The sequence below is a fragment of the Hevea brasiliensis genome, chromosome 16, assembly GCF_030052815.1.
Source record: "Hevea brasiliensis isolate MT/VB/25A 57/8 chromosome 16, ASM3005281v1, whole genome shotgun sequence".
In the NCBI taxonomy this organism is placed as follows: domain Eukaryota; kingdom Viridiplantae; phylum Streptophyta; class Magnoliopsida; order Malpighiales; family Euphorbiaceae; genus Hevea; species Hevea brasiliensis.
Window position 1 is genome coordinate 63,400,215 of NC_079508.1, and position 23,846 is coordinate 63,424,060.

At 32.7% G+C, this 23,846-nt stretch overlaps 3 protein-coding genes across 5 annotated transcripts; all 3 read left to right on the forward strand.

Moving 5' to 3' along the window:
* Positions 1 to 1,582: 1,582 nt before the first annotated feature.
* On the forward strand, positions 1,583 to 10,637 carry LOC110664609 (uncharacterized). 3 transcript variants are annotated; one of them, XM_058138737.1, is made up of 16 exons: positions 1,585 to 1,921; positions 2,018 to 2,179; positions 2,695 to 2,874; positions 3,093 to 3,150; positions 4,167 to 4,217; positions 4,786 to 4,868; positions 5,692 to 5,779; positions 6,118 to 6,159; positions 6,249 to 6,323; positions 6,500 to 6,568; positions 7,208 to 7,323; positions 7,791 to 7,903; positions 8,031 to 8,110; positions 8,293 to 8,413; positions 10,165 to 10,231; positions 10,348 to 10,637. In XM_058138737.1, exons 1-16 carry the CDS (start codon positions 1,671 to 1,673, stop codon positions 10,481 to 10,483), a joined length of 1,692 nt encoding a protein of 563 aa, XP_057994720.1. In that variant the 5' UTR covers positions 1,585 to 1,670; the 3' UTR covers positions 10,484 to 10,637. The 3 variants fall into 3 exon arrangements, 2 of the variants coding, with proteins under 2 accessions (XP_057994720.1, XP_057994721.1); XR_002496701.2 differs by lacking the exon at positions 10,348 to 10,637 and having other exon boundaries at positions 1,583 to 1,921; positions 8,282 to 8,413; XM_058138738.1 differs by lacking the exon at positions 4,786 to 4,868 and having other exon boundaries at positions 3,093 to 3,140.
* Positions 10,638 to 10,789: 152 nt separating this feature from the next.
* Positions 10,790 to 13,314, forward strand: LOC110664608 (SEC1 family transport protein SLY1). Its single transcript, XM_021824352.2, has 2 exons — positions 10,790 to 11,001; positions 11,168 to 13,314. Exons 1-2 carry the CDS (start codon positions 10,971 to 10,973, stop codon positions 12,994 to 12,996), a joined length of 1,860 nt encoding a protein of 619 aa, XP_021680044.2. The 5' UTR covers positions 10,790 to 10,970; the 3' UTR covers positions 12,997 to 13,314.
* Positions 13,315 to 16,038: 2,724 nt separating this feature from the next.
* LOC110664611 (proline dehydrogenase 2, mitochondrial) lies at positions 16,039 to 18,911 on the forward strand. Its single transcript, XM_058138070.1, has 4 exons — positions 16,039 to 16,686; positions 17,614 to 18,259; positions 18,347 to 18,587; positions 18,665 to 18,911. The coding sequence occupies exons 1-4, from the start codon at positions 16,132 to 16,134 to the stop codon at positions 18,702 to 18,704; spliced, it is 1,482 nt and encodes a 493-aa protein (XP_057994053.1). The 5' UTR covers positions 16,039 to 16,131; the 3' UTR covers positions 18,705 to 18,911.
* The last annotated feature ends 4,935 nt before the right edge of the window (positions 18,912 to 23,846 follow it).

Genomic DNA, 23,846 nt, shown 5'->3' on the forward strand with positions numbered 1-23,846 from the left:
TATTAATTCTTTTTAGATTTCGTGTTGCTTTATTGTCTCCCTCGCTTCTCTCTTATACGTTTCATTCTAAATGTTAACATCAAGTACTGTTATATATATTATATAAATTTTTTTTAATAAACATTAAATAAATGAAAAATTATCTAATGTATTTTTAAGTGAGATTTATTATGATTTTAATTAAAATAATAATTATTAATTAATTGAGTATATGTGTTTGGGTACAAGTGAGAATTACTAATATTAGATTTTATCTATTTGGACTTGGGTAAGATTTTGCATTTTAGGACGATACGCCATTTTTAGATGGACTTAGTAAGGATGGGCTCAAGAAGGTGGCCGAGTCCACACATAAAAATTAACAAGGTTGCGAAAAATATTCCCTTTTGGGCCGCCTAATCTACCTTTCATTAGGCTGGCTGATTGGCTTTCAATTTTACCAAAGGAGTGATTACGCCCAACCCTCACGCTACTACGTGGGGATGAGCAGATTTTAATTTAAATTAAAAATTGAATTGAGTTAAAATAATTAGATTTAATTGATTTGATTTTAAAATTTAATCAGTTTAATTTGATTTTATACTATAAAAATTTTTAATATTTTGATTCGGTTTGATTTTAAAGAGAAAAAAATTAATTAAACCGAATCGAACTAAATAATAATTTTATACATTAAAATTAAATTAAATTGAATCGAATTAATTTTTAAATTGATTTATTTTTATGAAAAATTTATGAATTATATTTAATTATATATATATATAAATTATTTAATTTCATTGATTAATGGTTATTAGGTTCAAACTAAAGTTAAAATTATACAAAAAATTTGAAAATTAAGTTTAAATTAAAAAAATAATTAAAATCAAAACCGATTAATTTGAATTGAGCTGAATTGAAATAGAATGGTTCAGTTTGATTTAATTTTTCATCCATTTCAATTTGATTCGATTTCTAAAATATCTACTTTGATTTTCATAATTTAATTAGGTTCGATTTAATTCGATTCGATTTAAATCGAATATTCACTCCCAACGCTACATGAGGCTTCTCAAATTAAAATTTATTCGATATAATTAGATCAGAATTTTATTAGTTTAATTTTAAATTAAATTAAAAAATATTTATTTTGATTTTTAAAGTTATAAGTCTTCAATTTTTTTAAAATCTAAATAAAATTTTTAAAATTTAAAAGCTTTAATTATTTTTTTTAATTTGAAGAGTTTATTAAAAAATTTAATAATTTATACAAGTATTCACTCATACTTTAATAGAAAATTAGCCTTTTTTTTCTTGAATTAAATTATAATTAGATTAATTGGGTTTAAATTAATTTTAAATGTTCTATTAAATAATTTATTTTTAAAATTTTATTTATAAAAAATAATATATATATATATATAAAATATTATTTTATTAAAAATATATTTTTATTATTTACTTATAATATTAAATTAATGATATATATAATTCATATTTTATTAAGATTATTAAAATTTAATAAATAAAAAATATATTTTTTTCAGGAAGCATTTTCACTTAATGTCTTAAACACTAGAAAAATGGAATATCAAAACGAGCTTTAGTTGTTAATTGTCAAAGGCAATTAACATATAAATTTTCCATTATAAGATGGCAACAGTTTAGATAGCAGGTAGAAGAAGAAGTAAATGTTGCCAAGGAGGTCCTTTCGCGCCATGACAGCACCACTCAAGGGGAGGAAATGGGACGCGTTGGTCATCGGCGCTGGTCACAACGGCTTGATCGCCGCCACCTACCTCGCTCGTGCTGGCCTTTCCGTTGCTGTGCTGGAACGTCGTCACCTCATTGGCGGCGCTGCTGTCACCGAAGAATTAATCCCTGGCTTCAAGTTTTCCCGCTGCAGCTACCTGCAAAGCCTTCTCCGTCCCTCTATCATCAAGTGGGTTCTCGCAATCGCTCCTTCTATCTTTTTCTTCCGAGAAAATTGAAACAATGTACGAGCTTTGATGGGTGTTGTAACTATTGTTTACTGAAGGGAATTGGAGTTGAAAAGGCATGGATTGAAGCTGTTGAAGCCCATGGCTTCGTCGTTTACGCCATGTTTAGACGGGCGCTATCTTCTTTTGGGGTCTAATGGCGAACAAGATTACTTGGAGATTTCCAAATTCTCTAAGCGGGATGCCGATGCTTATCCAAGGTGTTTGTTTCTTTTCTTTATTTTTCTTGCTGGGCAAGAATTTAATATCTGAGTATATTATGCCCGTCGCAAGAAGCTGCAATTTTTTCCTAGAACAGAAATTCAAAACTACTACTACATCATTTCCAGGTATATAAAATAATGAACGATCTCACTACATTAAATGGCTGAATTTCCTCTGGCTATTGTGCTTATGCATTATAATCATGGCAGTTGAGATAATGCATTAGTTGGATGTAGAAATTATGCCTTTTAGAGGTTCTAATCCCATCCAACTATTTTACTTTCATGGATATAAAATGCAACAGAATGTTCTTAGAATTCATCAAGTAAAATATGTTTTTATTTATTTATTATTTTTAACTTCTTCTGTTTGAGTGGCCTTTAAGATGCTCATATATGTTTGTTATATGTGAAATTTATTTAGAAGTGACTTTTTCCTGGTCTTTTTTACTTTTGACATAAAATACACATGGTTTATTCTTTTTTGTGCAACCGTTTCTTTTGATGTATAGATATGAAAACAAGCTGCAGAAATTCTATAAATTCATGGATTTTCTTTTGGATACTCCTACTCCTGAGACTTTTCATGGGGATACATCTTATATAGATCGCCTGAGGAATAACAAGCAGAAATCAATTTTTTGGGCTCGTTGTCTATTTAATGTTCTCACCCTGGGGCAGAAAGATATGGTGTAAGTTCAATTTCTTCTTTAGGACAAATATGGACATTTTTACATCAATGTAGCTTCATACCTATCTTTGAAAGTTGAATTTATTTTGAACAAGTAATACACAAACAAGTCCACTGTATTCAAGAAACTGCAATTTATTGTTGTCAACTTGATGTCGACAAGATCTGTTGCTTTGGTCGCTTTCCTGGGTGGATAATATCTTATATGATATGTTGCAGGGACTTGATGGACTTCTTATTGTCTCCAACAACAAAGGTCCTAAATAGGTGGTTTGAGGTTGCCATTTCCTCCTTTACTGCTTGTAACTCTTTTCCTTTCACTTCGTTCCCTTTCATGCATACATGCATATATTACATACATATATATGTATTTCTGTACTGAGATACTTGCGCTGAGTATCTGTGTCTGTTGGGATTATAAATCCCACATCGGGAAAGTATAAACATAAAATGGTAAATATAAGTGGTTAGATTGCAACATTTACTTGACTAGTCATTTTGATGTGTAAAACAATCTAATTACATTTATAAGCCCAAACTAAAATGAATTAAATTGTAACTTGACCAACACTCTCTCCAATTTAACAATGTCTTTTAACAAAATTTTATTTGAGAAGTGTGTGTACATATATAGATTGCAATTAGGTGTCCAAGCAAAGCATATTGCTGATAGAATGTGGCAGTGGGTCAATGAAGAGTCCAACATGGTGCACCCATGGCACCATGTTGCCAATAGAGAAATTTGGTGCTATCAATCTTGCCTGTGAGGGAGCCATGTGGGCAGCATATTGTGGCTGAGTTGGCTGGATAGTTCAATAGTGTAAAGTTGAGGCTCATATTCTTTGCTTCTCTATTTCATCAGTCATAAGGAGCAAAACCTTAGCAATTACCATGAGCAACTATTCTATGGGTAAAACGAACCCCTTAGCAATTTTATCATATGAAATTCAAGATGAAGTGAAGAGAGAGCCAAGAAAGCAAACCCATAGAATATTGAGAACTCATAAATAAACAGGACAGAAATAGCTTGAACAAATTTAAGGTGAAAAATCCAGAAAACATAAAGTTCAATATTGTTATACTTCAATTCAAGAAAGCCAAAACCCCAATTAGTAAAAAGTGGGGAGAAAAAGAGTAAGGAGAGAAAAAGGTAGAATCTTAGAAAAGAAAGAGTCCAAAGGGAAAAAACTCTTAACAAATTCCAACCCTACTCTCCATTTGATTATTAATCATTTAGTGAAGACTTCAACTTAGCATCTTGATTTCTTTTGATATTTCTTTGGGAATATGCAGGCAGATGTACTTAAGGCAACACTTGCAGGAGATGCTAGCATTGGCAGCATGGTAAGACTGTTATGGGTATTGCAACGTGGAGAAGATTTAGTTTTATATCCCATTTAATGCGTTAATGTGGAAAATTTGAAGAAGGTACTTGACAGAGAGATACTGAGTTTTTCTTTTTTCGTTCCCCACTCCTCTTACCCACATTCTTCTTTATAGAAATTTGAATGAGCTGAATCATACGATCTTATATTTACATATCAGCTAATGATATCAAAACATTTGTTCTCCTGTAATCTTAGAGATGCATAATTACAACTGCTTGTCGCAGGAAGTCATTTGTTCTATTTTACTCTTGGTAACTTAATTTTATCTGCATTCCCTTCAGTAACAGTTATCTAATGTGAGAATGATTTCTACACTTCCATTTTCATTTGAAATTTATGATAACATGAAATGTGAATCCTCTTTTAATTGAATGGAGGAAGAACTACATACTCATTTTGAAATTGTGAATTTTCAATGAAGATATGGGGTTTGTGAATAAATTGAATAGTAGGCACTTTTTTTTTTTTTTTTTAAAGTTCTAAGCTTCCAGCATTTATTAGAATATTCTTAATTGGTCTCACAGGCAAGTATTCATATGCCTGGCAGTGGATATGTTCTGTTGCATCATGTTATTGGTGAAACCGATGGTGATCGTAACATTTGGTCGTAAGTATATTATAACTGTTTGAGAATTGTTTACTACAATTGGCAAGCAGCAAACTACTTATGCATATGGTTGCATGGAAGTGTGCATGTGTGTGTGTGTTTTTAAGAGAGAGAGAGAGAGAGAGATGTCAATCTCCAAAATGTTTGTAGAATATTGTCTAGTATAGAAGTTAATCTTTGTGCTTTCTTGATCAAATCACATCCAAAACAACTTTGATGTCATTCACTCATTCTACAACTCTAAGCTGACCTTTAGATGATTCAGCATCTTGAGCTGAACTGGTAAGCAAGATAGATGAGCATGAATAATCTGGGCTTTGTCCCTGTGCCTGTCATGAGAATCACTATTTTCTGGTTTAACTATCTTGACCTGTTGTTAATATCAGTGAAATCAAAATGTGAATTTGCTACATCTTCCAAGAAGGCCACATTTGAACAAAAACAATATATCTTTGAGGGACTGTCATGGGTCTTATACGCTGGACAACTTGATAGTATCCTAGGAGCATATTACTTAAAACTTCAACCTTACGGCTTCTGTTCACTAGGCATCAGTATTTCTATTTTTCTACATGTTCCTTTAATTATTTTTGAAGGGGAACTTAGTATGATTTTCAAATGTATGATGCAACTTCGCAAGAGATTTCCATGAATGAATCCAAAAATTAGATAATTTTGTGATTGGGACAACATTGCCTGATCACAGTTATCACTAATGAATACTACATGATTTTCCTTCTGGTTGATTTTTTTTTTTTGGTTGACTTGTCTATTTATTCTCAATTGAATGTGCTTTAACATGTATGACTTGAATATATTGTAGGCATGTTGAGGGGGGGATGGGTTCAGTTAGCCTGGCCATAAGTAAAGCTGCTAATGAAGCTGGAGTTCATATTGCGACAAATGCTGAGGTATGTTTAGATGATTACTTTTCTTCGTCATCTTGAAAGAAAATGTTCTATCATGTGATTCTTACAAGTGTAAAAATGCTTGTGTGTAATTCAATGTTTTTGTAGTCCTTCATTGAAGTGGTATTGCCTTGTATTTTTCATATTCAAATGGTTTAAAGGAAGAATATGAATGCTCCACTAAAGCTTATTTATCCAGTTAGACTATCTGTGTCTGATGCTCAGCAATCTACTAGTTATCAGTTTCTTTCTTCTTTGTTGTTATTCTGTGAAACAGTTTGTTTCCATATCTTCAGCTTTTATGTTTCTAAAATTTTTGATGGTATTTATCTTCTTAATAGGTTTCAGAGTTGATGATTGATGACTCTGGCATTGTAAATGGGGTCAGTCAACTTCTCAGATTGCTGCAAAAAAGAAAATTTTAAAATGTTTTATAGAATTTTCATACATATCTACTTTATTGATAATTTAGGTCTTTCTAGCTGATGGAACACAAGTGCATTCCACAGTCGTGTTGTCAAATGCAACACCTTACAAGACCTTCATGGTAAGAACTTTGTTGTTGCCACAATCAGGACCACAAGAGGCATTGATGATATTTGATTTTTTGAAATGCATATGTGCACTCACATAGAAATCTTCTTAAACAAGGTTCACATCAAATTTTCATGTTTTTCTCAAACAAAGAAATCTTCCTTTCATGGTCATACTTTTTTGACACAGGAATTGGTGCCTCAAAATGTTCTTCCTGATGATTTTGTCCGCACGATCAAGTACTCTGACTACAGCTCAGTAAGACTACTTAATTGAAAGAACTTTTGATGGATCTCGTGTTGCGTTACACTTTTTTATGCTCTTTAGGATGCTGGTGTTGCTTTACCACTCTTTCTCAATTACATTTAGGCTAGTTGCTTTTAAATAATAACTTAATGATATCAGCAACAAGTCTCCTAAGGAACTATAACTTGATTACACACAGCTAGAAAATAATGCTAACAGAATAGATCAGCTAAATGAATCTGACAGTGCCATTCTAACCTATCTAAATAAATATCCCTATCAAGTCCCAGATAATGATATCATTCAGTGTTATCTACAACCAGCCAATTGTGACCGTTTATTTTTTGAACATGCTGCTGTTGGGGCTGGAGTTGATATGTGATAAACTTCTTATCTGCCACTCAAAGCAAGCTGGATGGAGTTTATGTGCTTGGTTTAAATTTTGGTACGATAGAGGGGCTTTTATTGTGAGATGAGTAGTCCATCTACTGTGCTTGGTTTAGGGGCTAGATTTTTCTGCTCTGTTTCTTTAAATTTTTTTTAATTCTACAACAATTTTCGACAGCCTAAATGTTAGAATTATTATTATTATTTTTTTGGTTTTTATCCAAAGTGTACTTACTTTTGTTGGGCCATCAATAACTGGAACAGGGGACGACAAAAATTAACGTAGCTGTTGATAAATTGCCTCAGTTCCAGTGCTTCAAAATGCATCATCTGGAGGTTGGTCCACATCATACAGCTACAATTCACATTGGTTGTGAAAGGTATTGTATCATGTACTTGGCCAGACTTAATTTGAAATGCTCTTCAATTCTTTTTGGCTGATGTATGTAGCCATGGGTGAGTAAAAAAATATTCCTCATTCGTTTGTAGCATATTTGAAATTCTGGCATGGTAGATGTTGAGGTATTTCTGTTTCTATGAGTGTAGAGGTAAAAAGTAAATATCCGATTAGGTTGAGAACTTGCTAGAGCCTGAGTTAAGGCTTTTCTGATTTGAAAGAATAGGTGTTGAAATTAGGATGACACAACATTTGTTTTGCTTAGCGGACTAGAATATCTCACTTTGCCTACACTCCCTTCTATTTTTTGCACCAAATTGTTGAGCAGCTGTTTCAATTTCCTAAAGAAATTTAGAAGTTGGCCTGCTTCTCTAACATTTAGGGATCCATATTAGGGTGCTGAATCTCACATTTTGTTTTTTCTTCTTCTCCTTTATGGACTGCCCGAAGCATGGAGGAGATTGTCTCAGCTTGTCAAGATGCTTTAAATGGATTCTCATCACGAAGACCTATAATGGAAATGACAATTCCGTCTTCATTGGACAAGACCATTTCACCTCCTGGTACATTAAACTTGTCCTCTTAATGCCTTCCTCTATTCACACTTGGTGGTTTCTACTTGGCTATTAGGCTATTCTGTACCACATGATTTCTACTTAAGGAATCGTCAAATCTCTTGTATTCTTCTAGGCAAGCATGTAATCGGATTATTTACGCAGTACACACCTTATAGACCCTCTGATGGTTGCTGGGAAGATCCCAAATACAGAGTAAGTTACAATTTACTTGTTCTGTACATATTGGTATTCTTTCCTCTCTGTACATACGGTAAGTGAGCGAATTTTCTATGTAACATGATCTATGTTATGTAGTATTTAGCATAAATATATATGATCTTCTTCTTGATGCTGTAAATATTCCTAAGTTATTGAAAATATCAGCTTTCTATCAGGAAGCATATGCACAAAGATGTTTTTCCTTGATTGATCAATATGCTTCTGGCTTTAGCTCATCAATCATTGGTTATGACATGCTAACACCGCCAGATCTTGAAAGGGAATTTGGTCTCACAGGTATGTTTACTCTGCAGCTGTTCACCTCAGAATAATGTTTGTTAAGGAGTGGCATCCTGAACAGTTAGATCTCAGATACAATCAATCTCATATATTTTTGGGCTGCTATGAGATGGGAATTTGTGGTGGTTTCTTGCTAGAATAATATTAGTTGAGAGAGAATGAAGTTCATTTCTGGTGCCCATCAAATGACAAACTTTACTGGGTTTAAAAAATGAAATAAATAAAAAGGAATAGGGGAAGGGAGTGGGGGGAGGGGGTCAAAATATACCCTGTGGTTTGGCACCTTTTCACTTTATGAATTGTGATTTCCTTTTTATGTCATTTTGATGGTCATATATTTCATTTATCACTTTAGTAATGTTTTTACTAATATTATTACAATTAATAAAGTATGTTTATATAGTACTTGTGTGCATTATAAATTCAACTCAACTCAACTTAACTAAGCCTTTATTCAAAGAATTTGGGGCCTGTTATATGGATTTTTTTTCTCCATTCTAAACGATTTTGGGTTAAATCCTCGAAAATGTGTAATGCTTATAGGTCATGTTGTATTACTCTCTTCTAAGTCAATTTAGGTCTACCCCTTCTTTTCTTTCTATTTTCTAACCTAATGTGCTCTATTTGTCTAACTGGAGTCTCCGTATGTCTACGCTTCACATGACCAAACCACCTCAATCTCCCTTCTCTCAACTTATACTCAATTGGCACCACTCCTACCCTTTTTCTAATACTCTCCTTATGGACTTTATCTAGTCTAGTATGACCACTCATCTACCTTAACATTCTTATCTCTGCAACTCTTATCTTAGACACATACGACTCCTTTAGTGCCTAACACTCATTACCATATAACATGGCCGGTCGTATGGCTGTATGGTAAAATTTTTCTTTCAACTTATTGGGAATTTGGCGATCGCATAACACTCCTATGACACTTCTCCACTTCAACCATCTGGCTTTAATCCTTGACTAATATCCTCCTCACATCCCTCATCTACTTTAAGGATTGAGCCGAGATATTTAAAGTGATTACTTTTGGGCAGTACCACTCAATCCAAACTAACTCCTTCCCTCTCACCAGTTCGGCCTTCACTAAACTTGTAATGTATGTATTTTGTTTTCGTTCTACTTAACTTAAAACCCTTTTACTCTTGAGTATTTCTCCAAAGCTCTAACTTTTTATTGACTCCTTCTCGCGTCTCATCTATCAGAAGAGTGTCTCCAAAGCTCTAGAGTACTTATATGCATTATATTAAGCCAAATTTGTTATTAATGATAATTTGGATGTGTCAAGAAGGGAAAAAAAAAAAAAAAACAAAAGATGTGTTCTTTTGATATAACAAACTTGAATTTGATTAAAAAAAAAATTGAGGGAAAAAAAAACCCGTTGTTAACATGATGCCACTTGGTCATCTGCATAGATAATACTCTTAGCTAGACTTAAGAAATCAAGTGCTATATAAGTATTGTTTTAGTGACATGGTGCTACAATGTTAAACTACAGAACTAATATGATAACTGGAAAAAAAGAAAAAAAAAAAAAAGTCCCAAAATGAAAAGGTGTTAAACTACATGGTATGTTTTCAAACTTTTCCTTGGAAAAATTCAACCAAATTATTCTTGATATATTCTTGATCAAATTAATATTAAGCATTAAATCTTCCATAACGTGGGATTTTTGAGACATGAAATAACAGATTCTCTCTTTAAATGGCGAAGTTACAATGTCTGAGTATATGTCACAGGAGGAAATATTTTTCACGGTGCCATGGGTTTGGATTCACTTTTCTTGATGCGGCCTGTCAAAGGATGGTAATTCTCCACAATCTATGATTAATATGATTTATAAAATGAAAAGTGGAAAAAACGAGTTTGAGGCTTTGAACTATGCTATGTGAATGTAAAGAAAGTTTTGGGTTGAATTGCAGGTCAGGTTATAGGACACCAGTGAGAGGACTATACATGTGTGGGAGTGGATCGCATCCAGGAGGTGGAGTGATGGGTGCACCAGGTCGTAATGCTGCACAAGTTGTTCTCCGTGATGTTAGGAGAAGTTCTCATTAGGAACTCTTTGCTCTGCTGTGGTGGTTGCTTCTGCAATCCTGTTATGAAATATGTAATTGTATGGAATTTGCCTGCTTTTTCTTTGGAGATGGGTGACTGTTAAATTCACATTACTTTCCTTAAAACTAATTCCAAGTAAATTGAAATTGTGCAACTGTGATCGATGTTTATAAGATAATCGACAACTCAACATTATACGTTGCGAATTTGATTACGTTGGAAAGATGAAAATTGAGAAGTAGAGAAATTACTCATGAAAATACCAAACATTCTCGGCCCATGGGCTCCGATTATGGGCCGTGCTAGCCAAGTTGGGTGAGGCCGAGCAGTAGGCGGTGGGCGTTTTACTCCTCCTCTTCTCTGGAGAGCACTATGTCCACCGCTACTGAGAAGGAGCTCTCAATCCTCGCGCGGAGCTTTGGAAGAAATACTTGGCTTAGCGAGCAGGAATTTGACTTGATTTTCAAAGATCAGAGTTTTCACGCTCATGGCTCTCAACCTCCGTCAAAAACAAACCGGTAATTTTTCCTTCCTCTGGATTCTTATTCTTTCGTCAAGCTTGAACATTGATAATTGCTTCTTTTCTCAATTTTCTTATATATAATCACCGAATTTGATCCTTGTTCTTCTAGGAATAGGATGAAGTGATATTTTGTTATTTTGATCTGTTCATTTTGGATACAGAATGTATAATCCGGATGCTAAACCTGAATCAACCTGTAAATGCAACTGGTACTGCCAATGAAGAGGTCTACAAGATCTTGATTTATGATAAATTTTGCCAAAATATATTATCCCCATTGATTCATGTCAAGGATCTACGCAAGCACGGGGTTACCCTCTATTTCCTTATTGACAAGGATCGGAAACCTGTTCATGATGTCCCTGCTGTGTTCTTTGTTCAACCCAGTCAAATCAACATTCAACGAATTATTGCTGATGCATCTCGCTCGCTTTATGATAGCTTCCACCTGAATTTTTCGTCTTCGATCCCTCGTCCACTTCTTGAGGATCTCGCATCTGGGACCCTGAATTCGGAATCGATACAAAGGATCTCCAAGGTGCATGATCAATATTTGGAGTTTGTGACTTTGGAGGATAATTTGTTTTCATTAGCCCAGAAATCTAGCTATGTTCAATTGAATGATCCTTCTGCTGGCGATAGGGAGATTGAAGAGATAATTGAGAAGATTGTTAGTGGTTTATTTTGTGTGCTAGCAACCCTGGCAGTTGTGCCCGTTATCAGGTGCCCAAGGGGAGGGCCAGCAGAGATGGTGGCATCGGCATTGGATCAGAAATTGAGGGATCATTTATTGTCAAAGAACAATCTGTTTTCAGAAGGTGGTGGTTTTATGAGCTCATTTCAGAGGCCCATTTTGTGTATATTTGATAGGAATTTTGAGTTGGCAGTTGGAATACAGCATGATTTTAGGTATCGCTCCCTTGTTCATGATGTACTTGGACTAAAGCTGAATAGGTTGAGCGTGCAGGGGGAAAAGGGAGGGATGAAGTCATATGAGTTGGATAGTTCTGACCCTTTCTGGGCTGCAAATGGGTCTCTGGAATTTCCTGAAGTTGCAGTAGAAATTGAGACACAATTGAATAAGTACAAGAAGGATGTTGATGAGGTGAATAGGAGGACTGGTGGAGCGGATGGGGCAGAATTTGATGGAACAGATCTGATTGGTAATACAAAACATTTGATGAATGCAGTGAACTCACTGCCTGAGTTGACGGAGCGGAAGCAGGTGATTGATAAGCACACGAACATTGCAACTGTGTTATTGGGTGAGATCAAGGATAGGTCTCTTGATTCATATGCCAAAAAAGAGAATGACATGATGGTCAGAGGTGGGATTGATCGAAATGAACTTTTGGGAGTGCTTAGAGGGAAAGGGTCCAAGATGGATAAGTTGAGATTTGCAATCATTTACCTTATATCATCTGATAGCATTAACCAGTCAGAAGTTGAATCAGTGGAAGCAGCTCTTAGGGAGTCTGAGGTTGATACTTGTGCATTCCAATATGTGAAGAAAATCAAGTCCTTGAATGTTTCACTGGCATCAGCAAATTCTGCAAGTAGGAGTAATATTGTAGATTGGGCCGAAAAGCTTTATGGACAGTCAATTAGTGCTGTGACAGCTGGTGTGAAGAATTTATTATCCAGTGATAGGCAGCTAGCATTAACAAGGATTGTGGAAGCTTTGATGGAGGGGAAACCTAATCCTGAAATTGACTCTTACCTTGTGTTTGATCCTCGTGCTCCCAAGTCAGGGGCTGGTAGCAGCCATCTCAAAGGGCCATTTAAAGAAGCTATGGTTTTCATGATTGGTGGTGGTAATTATGTGGAGCATGGCAGCTTGCAAGAGCTTGCACAGCGCCAGCAGCCTGTCAAGCATATTATATATGGAACAACGGAAATTCTCACTGGAATGGAGTTTGTTGAGCAGCTCACACTATTAGGGCAGAAGATGGGACTGGGTAGTACTGGTGCACCTGCTTCAACTCATTAGTACAGAGAGCTTTCTGTGGTTTATTCATGAAAGAGGATAGCGGCCATCATGAGTTCGTGTTATTATTTGATTTAGAATAGCTTTTGCGCTTGTTAGTTTGGAGCAAATGGGTAAAAATTGGGCTTATCACCATTTTTCTTGATCTTGTTGCCGCAAGACTTTGACTATATCTTCGCAGCAGCTAAGGTCAGGAATGCCATTCATCTTTCTAATCTTCATTGATTTTAGCTTCTTGTGGTTAGAATTTTCGCTTTGACTATATCATTGGAGAAATTTCCGTATTTTCATCCACATCAATTTATGAGTGTTATTTCGATTCGTTTTATGGGTATATGCTTGATATTTCATTGCTTATGTTGATTAAAAATTGTCACAGAAACAAAGAAGTCTTTAAAATGTGTTGATGATAGCTGATCTTTCATTATCGGTGGTGATTAATGACGAGAAGTAATAGGAAACCATTTTTCATCTTCAAACGCTTGCTTGTAGCTTAATTGGGTACTTAATTCAAATATATATTAACTAATTAAAAAAAAGTCGAAACCCTGTTTTTTTTCTTTCTAAATTTCAAGTAGCAGGTGGATTCTATTGTTACTTATTTTATTATAAAATAATATTATTTTATTATGAAAAGTAAGATAATTTAATAAAATTTTATAATTCATCTTATAAAATTTTTATGAATTAATATTTTTTTAAATAGTTAATTATAAAAAATTTATTAATTTAATGGAAAAAAGAAATTTTTTTCATTAAAAGAATATGCGTAATATTTAAAAAAAAAAAATTTAAGAGATAAATTATATATGGTAAATTTTATTAGAAAATTATAAAATTAAATTTAATCTATTAGATTTTTTTAAAAAAATATATTATATATGGTCTTATATGAGATTTTGTTTTGTTGAATTAATAAAATTTTTATAATTAATTGTAAAATTATGTTAAATTATCTTATTTTTTATAATAAGATAGTTTAATTTATATAGAATCAAGTAACTATAAAAAAAAGTTAATTAAATAATATATCAGGGAGCAAAATTTCTTTAGTAGCCACATTTTATACCTTTACGTAAACAAAGGTAAAATATCTATATTAATAAGTGAAAAATTGTCTAACTTGGCTTAATCCAGCAATTAAAGGCATTAGTAGATTTTGGTTTGAGTCCCTATTTTTCTAATTTCTTATTAAAAAAATAATTAAAAAAAAAAAACTCTACGCATGCTGTGTTAGATATGTTGTAAAACCATGTGGTATATATTTAATTAAGCACTTTTAAACTATAAAATAGGGGATTAAATATTGTTGTTAGAATTGTTTAGTGTATTGTAATTAGGTGACGTGGCTCTCTCACTAAGCATGCATATCTTCATTAGTATAAACTAAAATCCTAATATATATTATCCAAATCAAAGTAACTTGGAGAAAATTAATCTTAATATTAGAGCTTCCAACTAAGCGAATCCCCAACAGAAATTTTGCCTAAATCTAAATATATGAAAGGCTTTACTTGCACTGCTTTTATAGATTTTGTGTTGTGTAAACCCACAAAGAAAATAAAGTAAACAAATCATAATAAAAGAATTATAGTATTTTGAGTTACAAATTTAATTATAATTAATTCAAATTTTTATAGTATTAAGGACAAAAATTCATTGATTATATTTAATTGTAGGAATTAAGAAAAGTAAAAAGGAATCTTGGAGTTTTATAATATCAAAATGTCGTATCAACAAAAAGAAATGTCGTATATTGAATTCTATTACCTTTTTTTCCAATTTAGGTTGAAGTTTTCTTTGCAATTTGTAATGGGTAAAAGTTCCCTCTTAATAGGCTAAAAAGTCATGTTCTTTTTTAACGGGTAAAAGTCTCTTTATATGGTAGAAAATCTCTCTCTTTTCTTTTTTTGAGCAAAAGCTCTTTTTTTTTTTTTTTTAAGTTCCTCTCACAAAAAAAAAAAAAACTCTTCTTCTAATGGGTACTTTTATAATACTCTTGTTTATAATGTTAGTCCTTTAATTTTAATATAATTAAAAATACAATATAATTTTAAAATAACATTATAATAATAATTTTCCATTTAAAAAATATCAATTAATAATAAGAAAAATGTCTTCACTAGAATTTAATTAGCTGAAACTTTTTATTTTTTTTATTAATTTTTGATTGAATGATTCTATTTTAATTATAATTAATTCAAATTTTTAGTGTTAAAGACGAAAATTCATTGATTATTTTTTATTGTTAGAATTAAGAAAAGGAAAAGTAAATTTGGAGTTTATTGAGGACTTGAAACAATAAATTTGAAAAGTTATTCTTCAAAATTTTAGTAAATTAAAAATGAGAATTATATGCTTAATAAATAAAACGTTAGAAGTTTTTATTTCCTAAGCTTTATATATATATATATATAAATTTATTTCCAGTTGGAAAGAATGAGATTTATTATATGACAAAAAAAAGAGAAAAGATTATTTTTTTATAATATAAAAATGTCCTTATTAGTTGACGAAAAGAAATGTTGATAAGTATCTTTCAATAAAATTACCTAATTAATAAGGAAAAATGCATATGTAAGCCTCTAAATTTTAATTTTCTCTGCCAAAGTTGAGATTTCATTTTTCAAAAATAGAATTTTTTTTTTTTTTTTGTTATGATGTTTTGATATTGTTGTTAGAGTAGTTATTAAGATTTTTTTTTTAATGTATTAATTAAAGAGGATTTAAAATAATTTAAAATTAAATTTAATAAATTTTAATCATAAAATATTAGAACGAATTTTTTTAATATTTAAAATAGTTTTTTTTTCTTAAAAAGGTAATTTTAAACTATAAAATAGAATATAAAATTTTAATAAATAATAATCATAATTTTAATAATTTACCAAATTAAAACAATATAAAGGGGAGACACCCACACCTCCACACATCCTTGTGCTTATCCTGAATTTATTTATTTACCTTTTTTTCAATAAGGCGAGAATAAAAATTTTATAATTTCCATATTTATTAATTAATTCAAAAACCTGTGAAATTTATTCTCTATAAATAAGCTATCCTGCACTCCCATCTCACCATTACTACTTTTCAAACAAAAATTCCTAGACTCTGTAAGAATCTGCATCTCCGCCTTTGATGGCCACCAAGGTCCTTCCTACAAAGCTGCTCAAACGCCTCACCCTCTTCACTAGGCCTCTCGTCACCTCCTCCTCCTCCACCTCCTCCTCCTCCTCCTCATCCATTTCCGCCATTCCATCCCTCACCTTGACCCAAAAACCCGAACCCACCACCATCATTCCACCATCTACCCTCGACCTCAAGGATCACCAAAAACTCTTCGCTACCCTGTCCTCCAAAAAACTCTTACATGCTTCTCTTATCCTTCACATGGCTGCTATGGATCCGGTGGTTGATTTTGGCATGTGGGTTATGAATTCTAAGCTGATGGGTATGGATAATATTGTACGTGATCTTATATTTAGGGCTGTAAGGCATACTTTCTATGAACATTTTTGTGCTGGAGAAAATACTGTGGAGTTAGCCAACTGTATGAAGAGACTCAATGAGTCTGGTTTAAGAGGGATGCTGGATTTTGCTGTGGAGTTTACAAGCGATAACGATGCCTGTGATCGAAATTTTCATGGATTTCTCGACACCATTGAAACAGCCAAGACCCTCCCTCCATCTTCTGTAAGCAGATTCATTGATCAATTAATTTCTTTGCTTTTCGTTTTTATTTCCTAGAAAAGTTACTTTCCCTGATTCTAATGTTTGTTTCGTGAGAAAATTCATTGTAAAGAAAATTTCTTCTAAATTCTTGGTTTCGCTATATTATAGCTAATAAGCCGTGAAGTAAGCTAAGCCAATAAAATATTATGGACTCCACCAACACACGTCAGCAAAAGTGTGATATGGATCCTACCTGGTCATGAGTCATATTTCAATCTTCAATCCCTGGCTATGTTGCAGAAGAATAAATATAATATTAGGACTTTTACTAGGTAGGACCCTCTGACAGTGACAGTATGTGGGATCTATAAATAATTAATATTTTGTGACTTGTTCATTTTTTTTTTGGCGTGAATAGGTGAATCCCTGTTAAATTAGAAAAATAAAAAGAAAAATTTTTGTTTGCTTTCAATTTTTCATGAGTGATTTCTGGACAAAATTAGTTGGAAAGTGAGCGAATTTTGTGATTAAACTTTAGATTAGACACAAATCTCATCTTCTGCAGTATCAGATGATTTATATATTGCTGTATTCAATCATCTTTGTGTGCGTAGCAACAAAATCGCTTTAAAAAAAGGGGGATTAAAAAAGAAAAAAACGATGGTGGCAACTTGGAACACAAATGGTATGGCTTACGATTATACTTGAGGAAGAAAATGACATTTTTTGTTTGGAGAAGTCCTTTCAAGGTCCCTTTCCAAACCCAGACAAATGTGTATGAAAATTTCCAACTTTGTACAATAGACGAGTTCATATACTTTCTGAGCTTTGAAAAAAAGGAGGTTGCCACTTGCCAAAGTTCAAACCATTATGATATTATTAAAGCTTGTTGGTAGATAGCACGTTTGCATTGTATATATGAAACTAATTTCTTATTGGCACCATTAGGTGAGCTCAGTGGTTGTAAAGATCACTGCAATTTGCCCCCTCAACTTGCTTGAGCGAGTTAGTGACTTATTAAGGTGGCAAGAAAAAGATCCTTCTTTCAATCTTCCATGGAAAGATAATACATTTCCAATTTTCTCTGATTCTAGCCCTTTATATCACACACTCAAAAAACCAGATCCATTAACTCCAGAAGAGGAGCAACATCTCCTCTTAGGCCAGCAGAGGCTACTGAAACTATGCCAAGCATGTGTGGAGGCCAACATTCCATTAGTCATCGACGCAGAGCACACCACAGTTCAACCTGCCGTAGATTACTTTACATATTCATCAGCAATCAAGTGTAACAAAGATGATAACCCTATTGTCTATGGAACAATTCAAGCCTACTTGAAAGATGCAAAAGAGAGATTGTTACTTGCAACTAACGCTGCAGACAAGATGGGAGTTCCTATGGGGTTCAAGCTGGTGAGGGGTGCTTATATGTCAAGTGAAAGAAAATTAGCCTCTTCCTTAGGCTACCAATCTCCCATTCACAATAACATTCAGCAAACACATGCTTGCTACAATGACTGTGCTTCTTTCCTGCTTGAGTCGATCACTAATGGCTCGCATGGAGTCATTCTTGCAACCCATAATGTTGAGTCAGGTAAATGATTATTACGAATATATTAGACGAGCAGAATTTGACATTGGTTTAAAGGCGTAATAAGGGTATTTTATGTACATTGTACAGGGCGTCTGGCTGCGAAAAAAGCAGAGGATTTGGGAATTGCATATTGGAACAAAAAGCTCGAGTTTGCACAGCTTTATGGAATGGCAGAAGCACTTTCTTTCGGTTTAAGAAATGCAGGTTTTCAAGTCAGCAAGTATATGCCATTTGGACCTGTGGAGACGGCGATACCATACCTTCTGAGGAGGGCAGAAGAGAATAGGGGACTTTTATCTGCTTCAGGCCTTGACAGAGAACTCACCAGGTAACTAGAACAAACTTCCTATAACAAGTACTCAAGGTGAAATTGATGTTAATCACATAATTTTTGCTTGTGTGCAGGAAGGAGTTGGGCAGAAGGCTAAAAGCTGCTATCCTCTGAATTGAAGTGATCAAAGTCGGTGGCTATGGGCAAGACCATGGTCCTAAATTTGGGAATATTATTATATAATAAATTGCAACTGAACTCAGCTTCTCTTTAATATGATTTTCCTTGTTTCAAAGCACTTCATTATTTCTAGAATATCAAATAATTACCCCGATTGATCTTCTCCAATTTGTTAAATGATAGTAGAGAAATCTTTTCTTCCTTCTCCTGCTTTTATTATTGCTCTTCTTTTCCTTTTTTTTTTTTTTACCTTGTTCTCTCTCTCTCTCTCTCTCTTTTTACGGATAACAGCTGATGTTAGGATGACGTGGATAAAAGATCCGTTTTTTGTTTGGTCAGAGTAAAAGAATTGCAAGCTGCTGAAGTTTAGGTGATATGACGTGGCAGTAGAAGCAAGATCCTAAATGTTTTCCGTGCTTGGCTCTGCAACAAAATTTCAAGGAAAAGATTACACATAATAAAAATTAAAAAATATGAATTGGTCATCAATGATCTACACAATCTGAAATGAATGGGCCTCCCCCACCATATCTTGATCTTATCCACCTACTAGTTCCCATAACTCCAGGTACCACCCCAAACATATGTTCAATCCAGGGCATTTCCAGCTGTTACTGGGACACAGAGTGCCTCTTAAAACCAGGAAGGTCATGAAGCACTAGCGCCATGCACGATTTTTGGAGAATTAAATTAAATCGAAAAATCATAAAGAATTAAAATTATTTTAATATTATAATTTGATTCTAACTCTTTATTAAAAATTAAATCAAAATCGCATTAAAATTGAACAGAAATCATACCGAATCGAAAACCGAATTCATATATATGTTTTTTTCATATTTTTTTATATATATTATATACTTTCAATATAATTATATATATATATATATATATATATATATATTCTTAATTATATTTATAACTTATAGTTGAATATTATATGATTAATAAATATTTAAAATATATATTATATAATATACTTCTACTATTATATTATATAATATATTTAATTTTAAATTATATATGTACCTTATAATTAAATATTATATAATTTAAAAATAACTAAAAAATATATTATATGATATATTGTGTATTAATAACCCAATCCAAAACTTAAATGTTAATTTAAATATTAATTTTTAAAGAAATAATTATATAAAATTGTTTTAAGAAACGAGAACCAAATCGAAACCCTACTAGATCGAACTGGAATTGAAGAATCGAGAATCGTATTGAACCAGAATCGAAATAATAAAGAACCAAACCGAAATCGCATTGAAATTTTAATTCAATTTTTATTCTTAAACAAATCTCAAATCCAACTGAAACCGAACATCCCTGTGAAACACCGTCATACCTTTCCAACTAGGAAATGAAAAATGGTTACGGAAGCATGTGGTGGGATTCAGGTTTGAATCCCCTGCCAATCACTATCAGTGGAATTTTCAATAAGCAGCAGTGTGTGCTGCCCTATTTTAAACTAAGCTCAACCTTCAAATTAGACTCATAAATTTTCCGCAGAAGGGACAATACACGTTGTTCACATGAAACGTATATGAACCAAAATTCTCTCTACAGAAAAGAGAATCCATAAACCTGTTATGGGTGTCAACATCACAGCAAGTGGAATCCCAACTAGCCGGGAGCCGGGAAATTTACTTTTCTTTTGTGACAGCTGACTAGAAGGGCAAAGCGATTCCAGCGAGGACAATGATTGCCAATGAGAGAAGCAAGCAACCATGTCAAATCATCTTTCCACAGACCAAAATATAAGATTCCATTCTATGTACTGCTTTCTTGAATCGGCACTAATTTTCTTGATTACTATGAGATCTAGAATCATTCTATTGCATAGAATCTAGAATCTTTCCCACAGGCCTCAATTCATCAGAGGGTGGAGGACTAAAACAACTCATCAATGATCGACAGTAACTTGATCAATAGTCATAAAACTAAATTTGAGGATCCCACAGGTAGTCTTTTTAATAATAACTTATAACTAGTTAGAATTAGTATCTCTGGTTCAGCAAGTGTTTGGGAACTCTAATTGATCTTTGGACCCCAATCATCTCAAGCAAGTATATACTCAATAGTAAAAGTCAAAATCACAGCAAGTGGAATCCCAACTAGCTGGGAACTGGGAAATTCACTTTTCTTTTGTGAGCACAGTGATTCCAGCGAGAAAAATGACTAGCAATGAGAGAAGTAACCACCAACCACCCATGTGATATCACCTTTCCACAGACAAAACAAAATATAGGATTCCATTTCATGTTCTAGTTTTCTTGAATCGGCTGCTAGCAAGCTGCCCACCTTGTTCACATGAAACTATTTTTCTTGTTTCCTATGAGATCTAGAAATTGCATATAAAAACAACACTAAGAAGAGAATCTAGATTCATTGCCACTTTATTCCAGTTCAGAAAGCAGATTTGACAGGCCTCAATCCATCAAAGGGAAATGGACTAAAATAACTCAATAGTAACTTAATCAAGGGTCATAAAACTATTTTTGAGGATCCCACACTTTGTCTTTCTATTATATACGTCAATTCAAATTATTTTTCTCAATTCATTTTCAATTTTAATTTTAATTGTTTTTAAATTATTGAATTATTAGTCTAATTATTTTTATTTAAAAAAAAGAGAGACTCCTCTTTTTTTTTTTTTGCTTTTTTTTTACAAACTTCCTTTCTTTTTTTAATTATTTATTATCAAAATTCTTTTCTTTCTTTAATTTCTATGTTTCACATTTTACAAACTTTCTTTAATTTTCATTATTATGTCAATTAAACTATTTTTCCCATTTTAATTTTAATTTTAATTGTTTTAAAATTATTAAATTATTAATATCATTATTTTTATTAAAAAAATTTGAAACAATTTTAGTTTTTAATAAAATTTAACTCAATATTCCAATAACAATGTTCTAATCATTTTACACTGTTGCATACCCTTATTTCTCTCTTTTTTTTTTTTTTGTAATTAGTTATATTTAATTACTAAAAACAAACGCTTTCTTTTCACTTTTTACTTGTATTGGAATATTTTGACACTCTACCCTTTTTTTTTTTCAATAAGTTAAAATTTCTAGATTAGAAGGAACACTTATCTCTTTAACAATAGTCAAAGTGGTAATAACGTGAATATAGACTACAGAGCAATAGAAAAGAATGTGAATTATACAAGAAAGATTAGATGTTTAGAAGTAAAGGAATCATTTAAGAGAATGAAAGTGGGTAAAGCCTGTGGACCCAATGGAATACCAATTGAAGTGTGAAAGTGTTTAGGAGATATGGGAGTGGCATGGTTAACTAAATTGTTTAATAAGATTCTAAACTCAAAGAAAATACCTGATGAATGGAGGATGAGTATTTAGTACCAATTTTTAAAAATAAGGGAGACATATAGAGTTGCTCAAATTACAGTTGAATTAAACTCATGAGCTATACTATGAAGTTATGGGAGAGAGTTGTGGAACATCGACTACGTCATGACACTTCTATCTCTCCCAATCAATTTGGCTTCATGCCCGGTCGTTCAACTATGTAAGCGATTTTTCTTATTAGAAACTGGAGAAATATAGAGATGTGAGAAAGATCTATACATGGTTTTTATCGATTTGGAGAAAACTTATGATAGTATTTCAAGAGATGTCTTATGTACAGTGTTAGAACAAAAGAAGATATCTATTAGGTACATACAAGTGTTGAAAGATATGTATGAAGGAGCAACTACTATTGTGCGCACAGTGGGAGGGGACACAAGAGATTTTTTTATTTCAATTGGATTACACCAAGATTCAGCTGTAAACCCTTACCTTTTTACATTAGTTTTAGATGAATTGACGAAACATATACAAGAGAGTATCCCTTGGTACATGATGTTTGCAAATGATATAGTTCTGATAGATGAGATGCAAGAAGGAGTCAATAAAAAGCTAGAACTTTGGAGAAGTACTCTAAAGTTAAAGGGTTTTAAGTTAAGTAGAACGAATACAGAATACATGTATTACAAGTTCAGTGAAAGCCGAACTGATGATAGGGAATGAGTTAGTTTGGATGGAGTGATACTATTCCAAAGTAATCATTTTAAATATCTCGGCTCAATCCTTTAAGTAAATGGGAGATGTGAGGAGGATGCTAGTTATAGAATTAAAGCCGGATGGTTGAAGTGGAGAAGTGTCACGAGAGTTTTATGCGATCGCAAAATTCCCAATAAGTTGAAAGGAAAATTTTACCGTACAGCTATACGACGGGCCATGTTATATGGTAGTGAGTGTTGGGTACTGAAGGAATCGTATGTATCTAAGATAAGAGTTGCGGAGATGAGAATGTTAAGGTAGATGAGTGATCATACTAGACTAGATAAAATCCGTAATGAGAGTATTAGAGAAAAGGTAGGAGTAGTGCCGATTGAGGATAAATTGAGAGAAGGGAGATTGAGGTGGTTTGGTCATGTGAAGCGTAGACATACAGAGGCTTCAGTTAGACAAGTAGAGCACGTTAGGTTAGATGATAGAGAGAAAAAAAGAGATAAACCTAAACTGACTTGAAGAAGAGTAGTATAACATGACCTAGAAGCATTACACATTTCCGGAAACTTAACCCAAAATTGTTTAGAATGGAGAAAGAGAATCCATATAACCGATCACAAATTTTTGATATAAAGGCTTAATTGAGTTGAGTTGAGTTTAGAAGAAACACTTAGTCCCTTTCAGATTTTCATTTAAGTTTTCCATTTATTATCTATTTTTCACTTTAATTTCAATTGCTTTTAAACTATTTTATTATTATTTTCATTAAAACTTTGGAAGAAATTTAATTTCTAGTAAAATATAATCTATAGTTATAACTTATAAAAATAAATGTTGTGATATTTTGACTTATTGTGGTTGCTTATTTTTGGAATTTTTATTTTTAAAATCTTTTATTTTATTATTAAAAACAAAGACTTCCCTTTTAATTTTTACATTATATATAGTGAAAGTTTTTTAGCATGCTATTATCTTTTTGAATCTATTAATCTAGAAGGAACACTTGAGGTACTTCCAAATTTTTGTTTAGTATTTTTTTTTTAATAATTGAATTTTTAAATTTTATTTATTTATCTTAATTTTTAAACTTTTTAATACATGA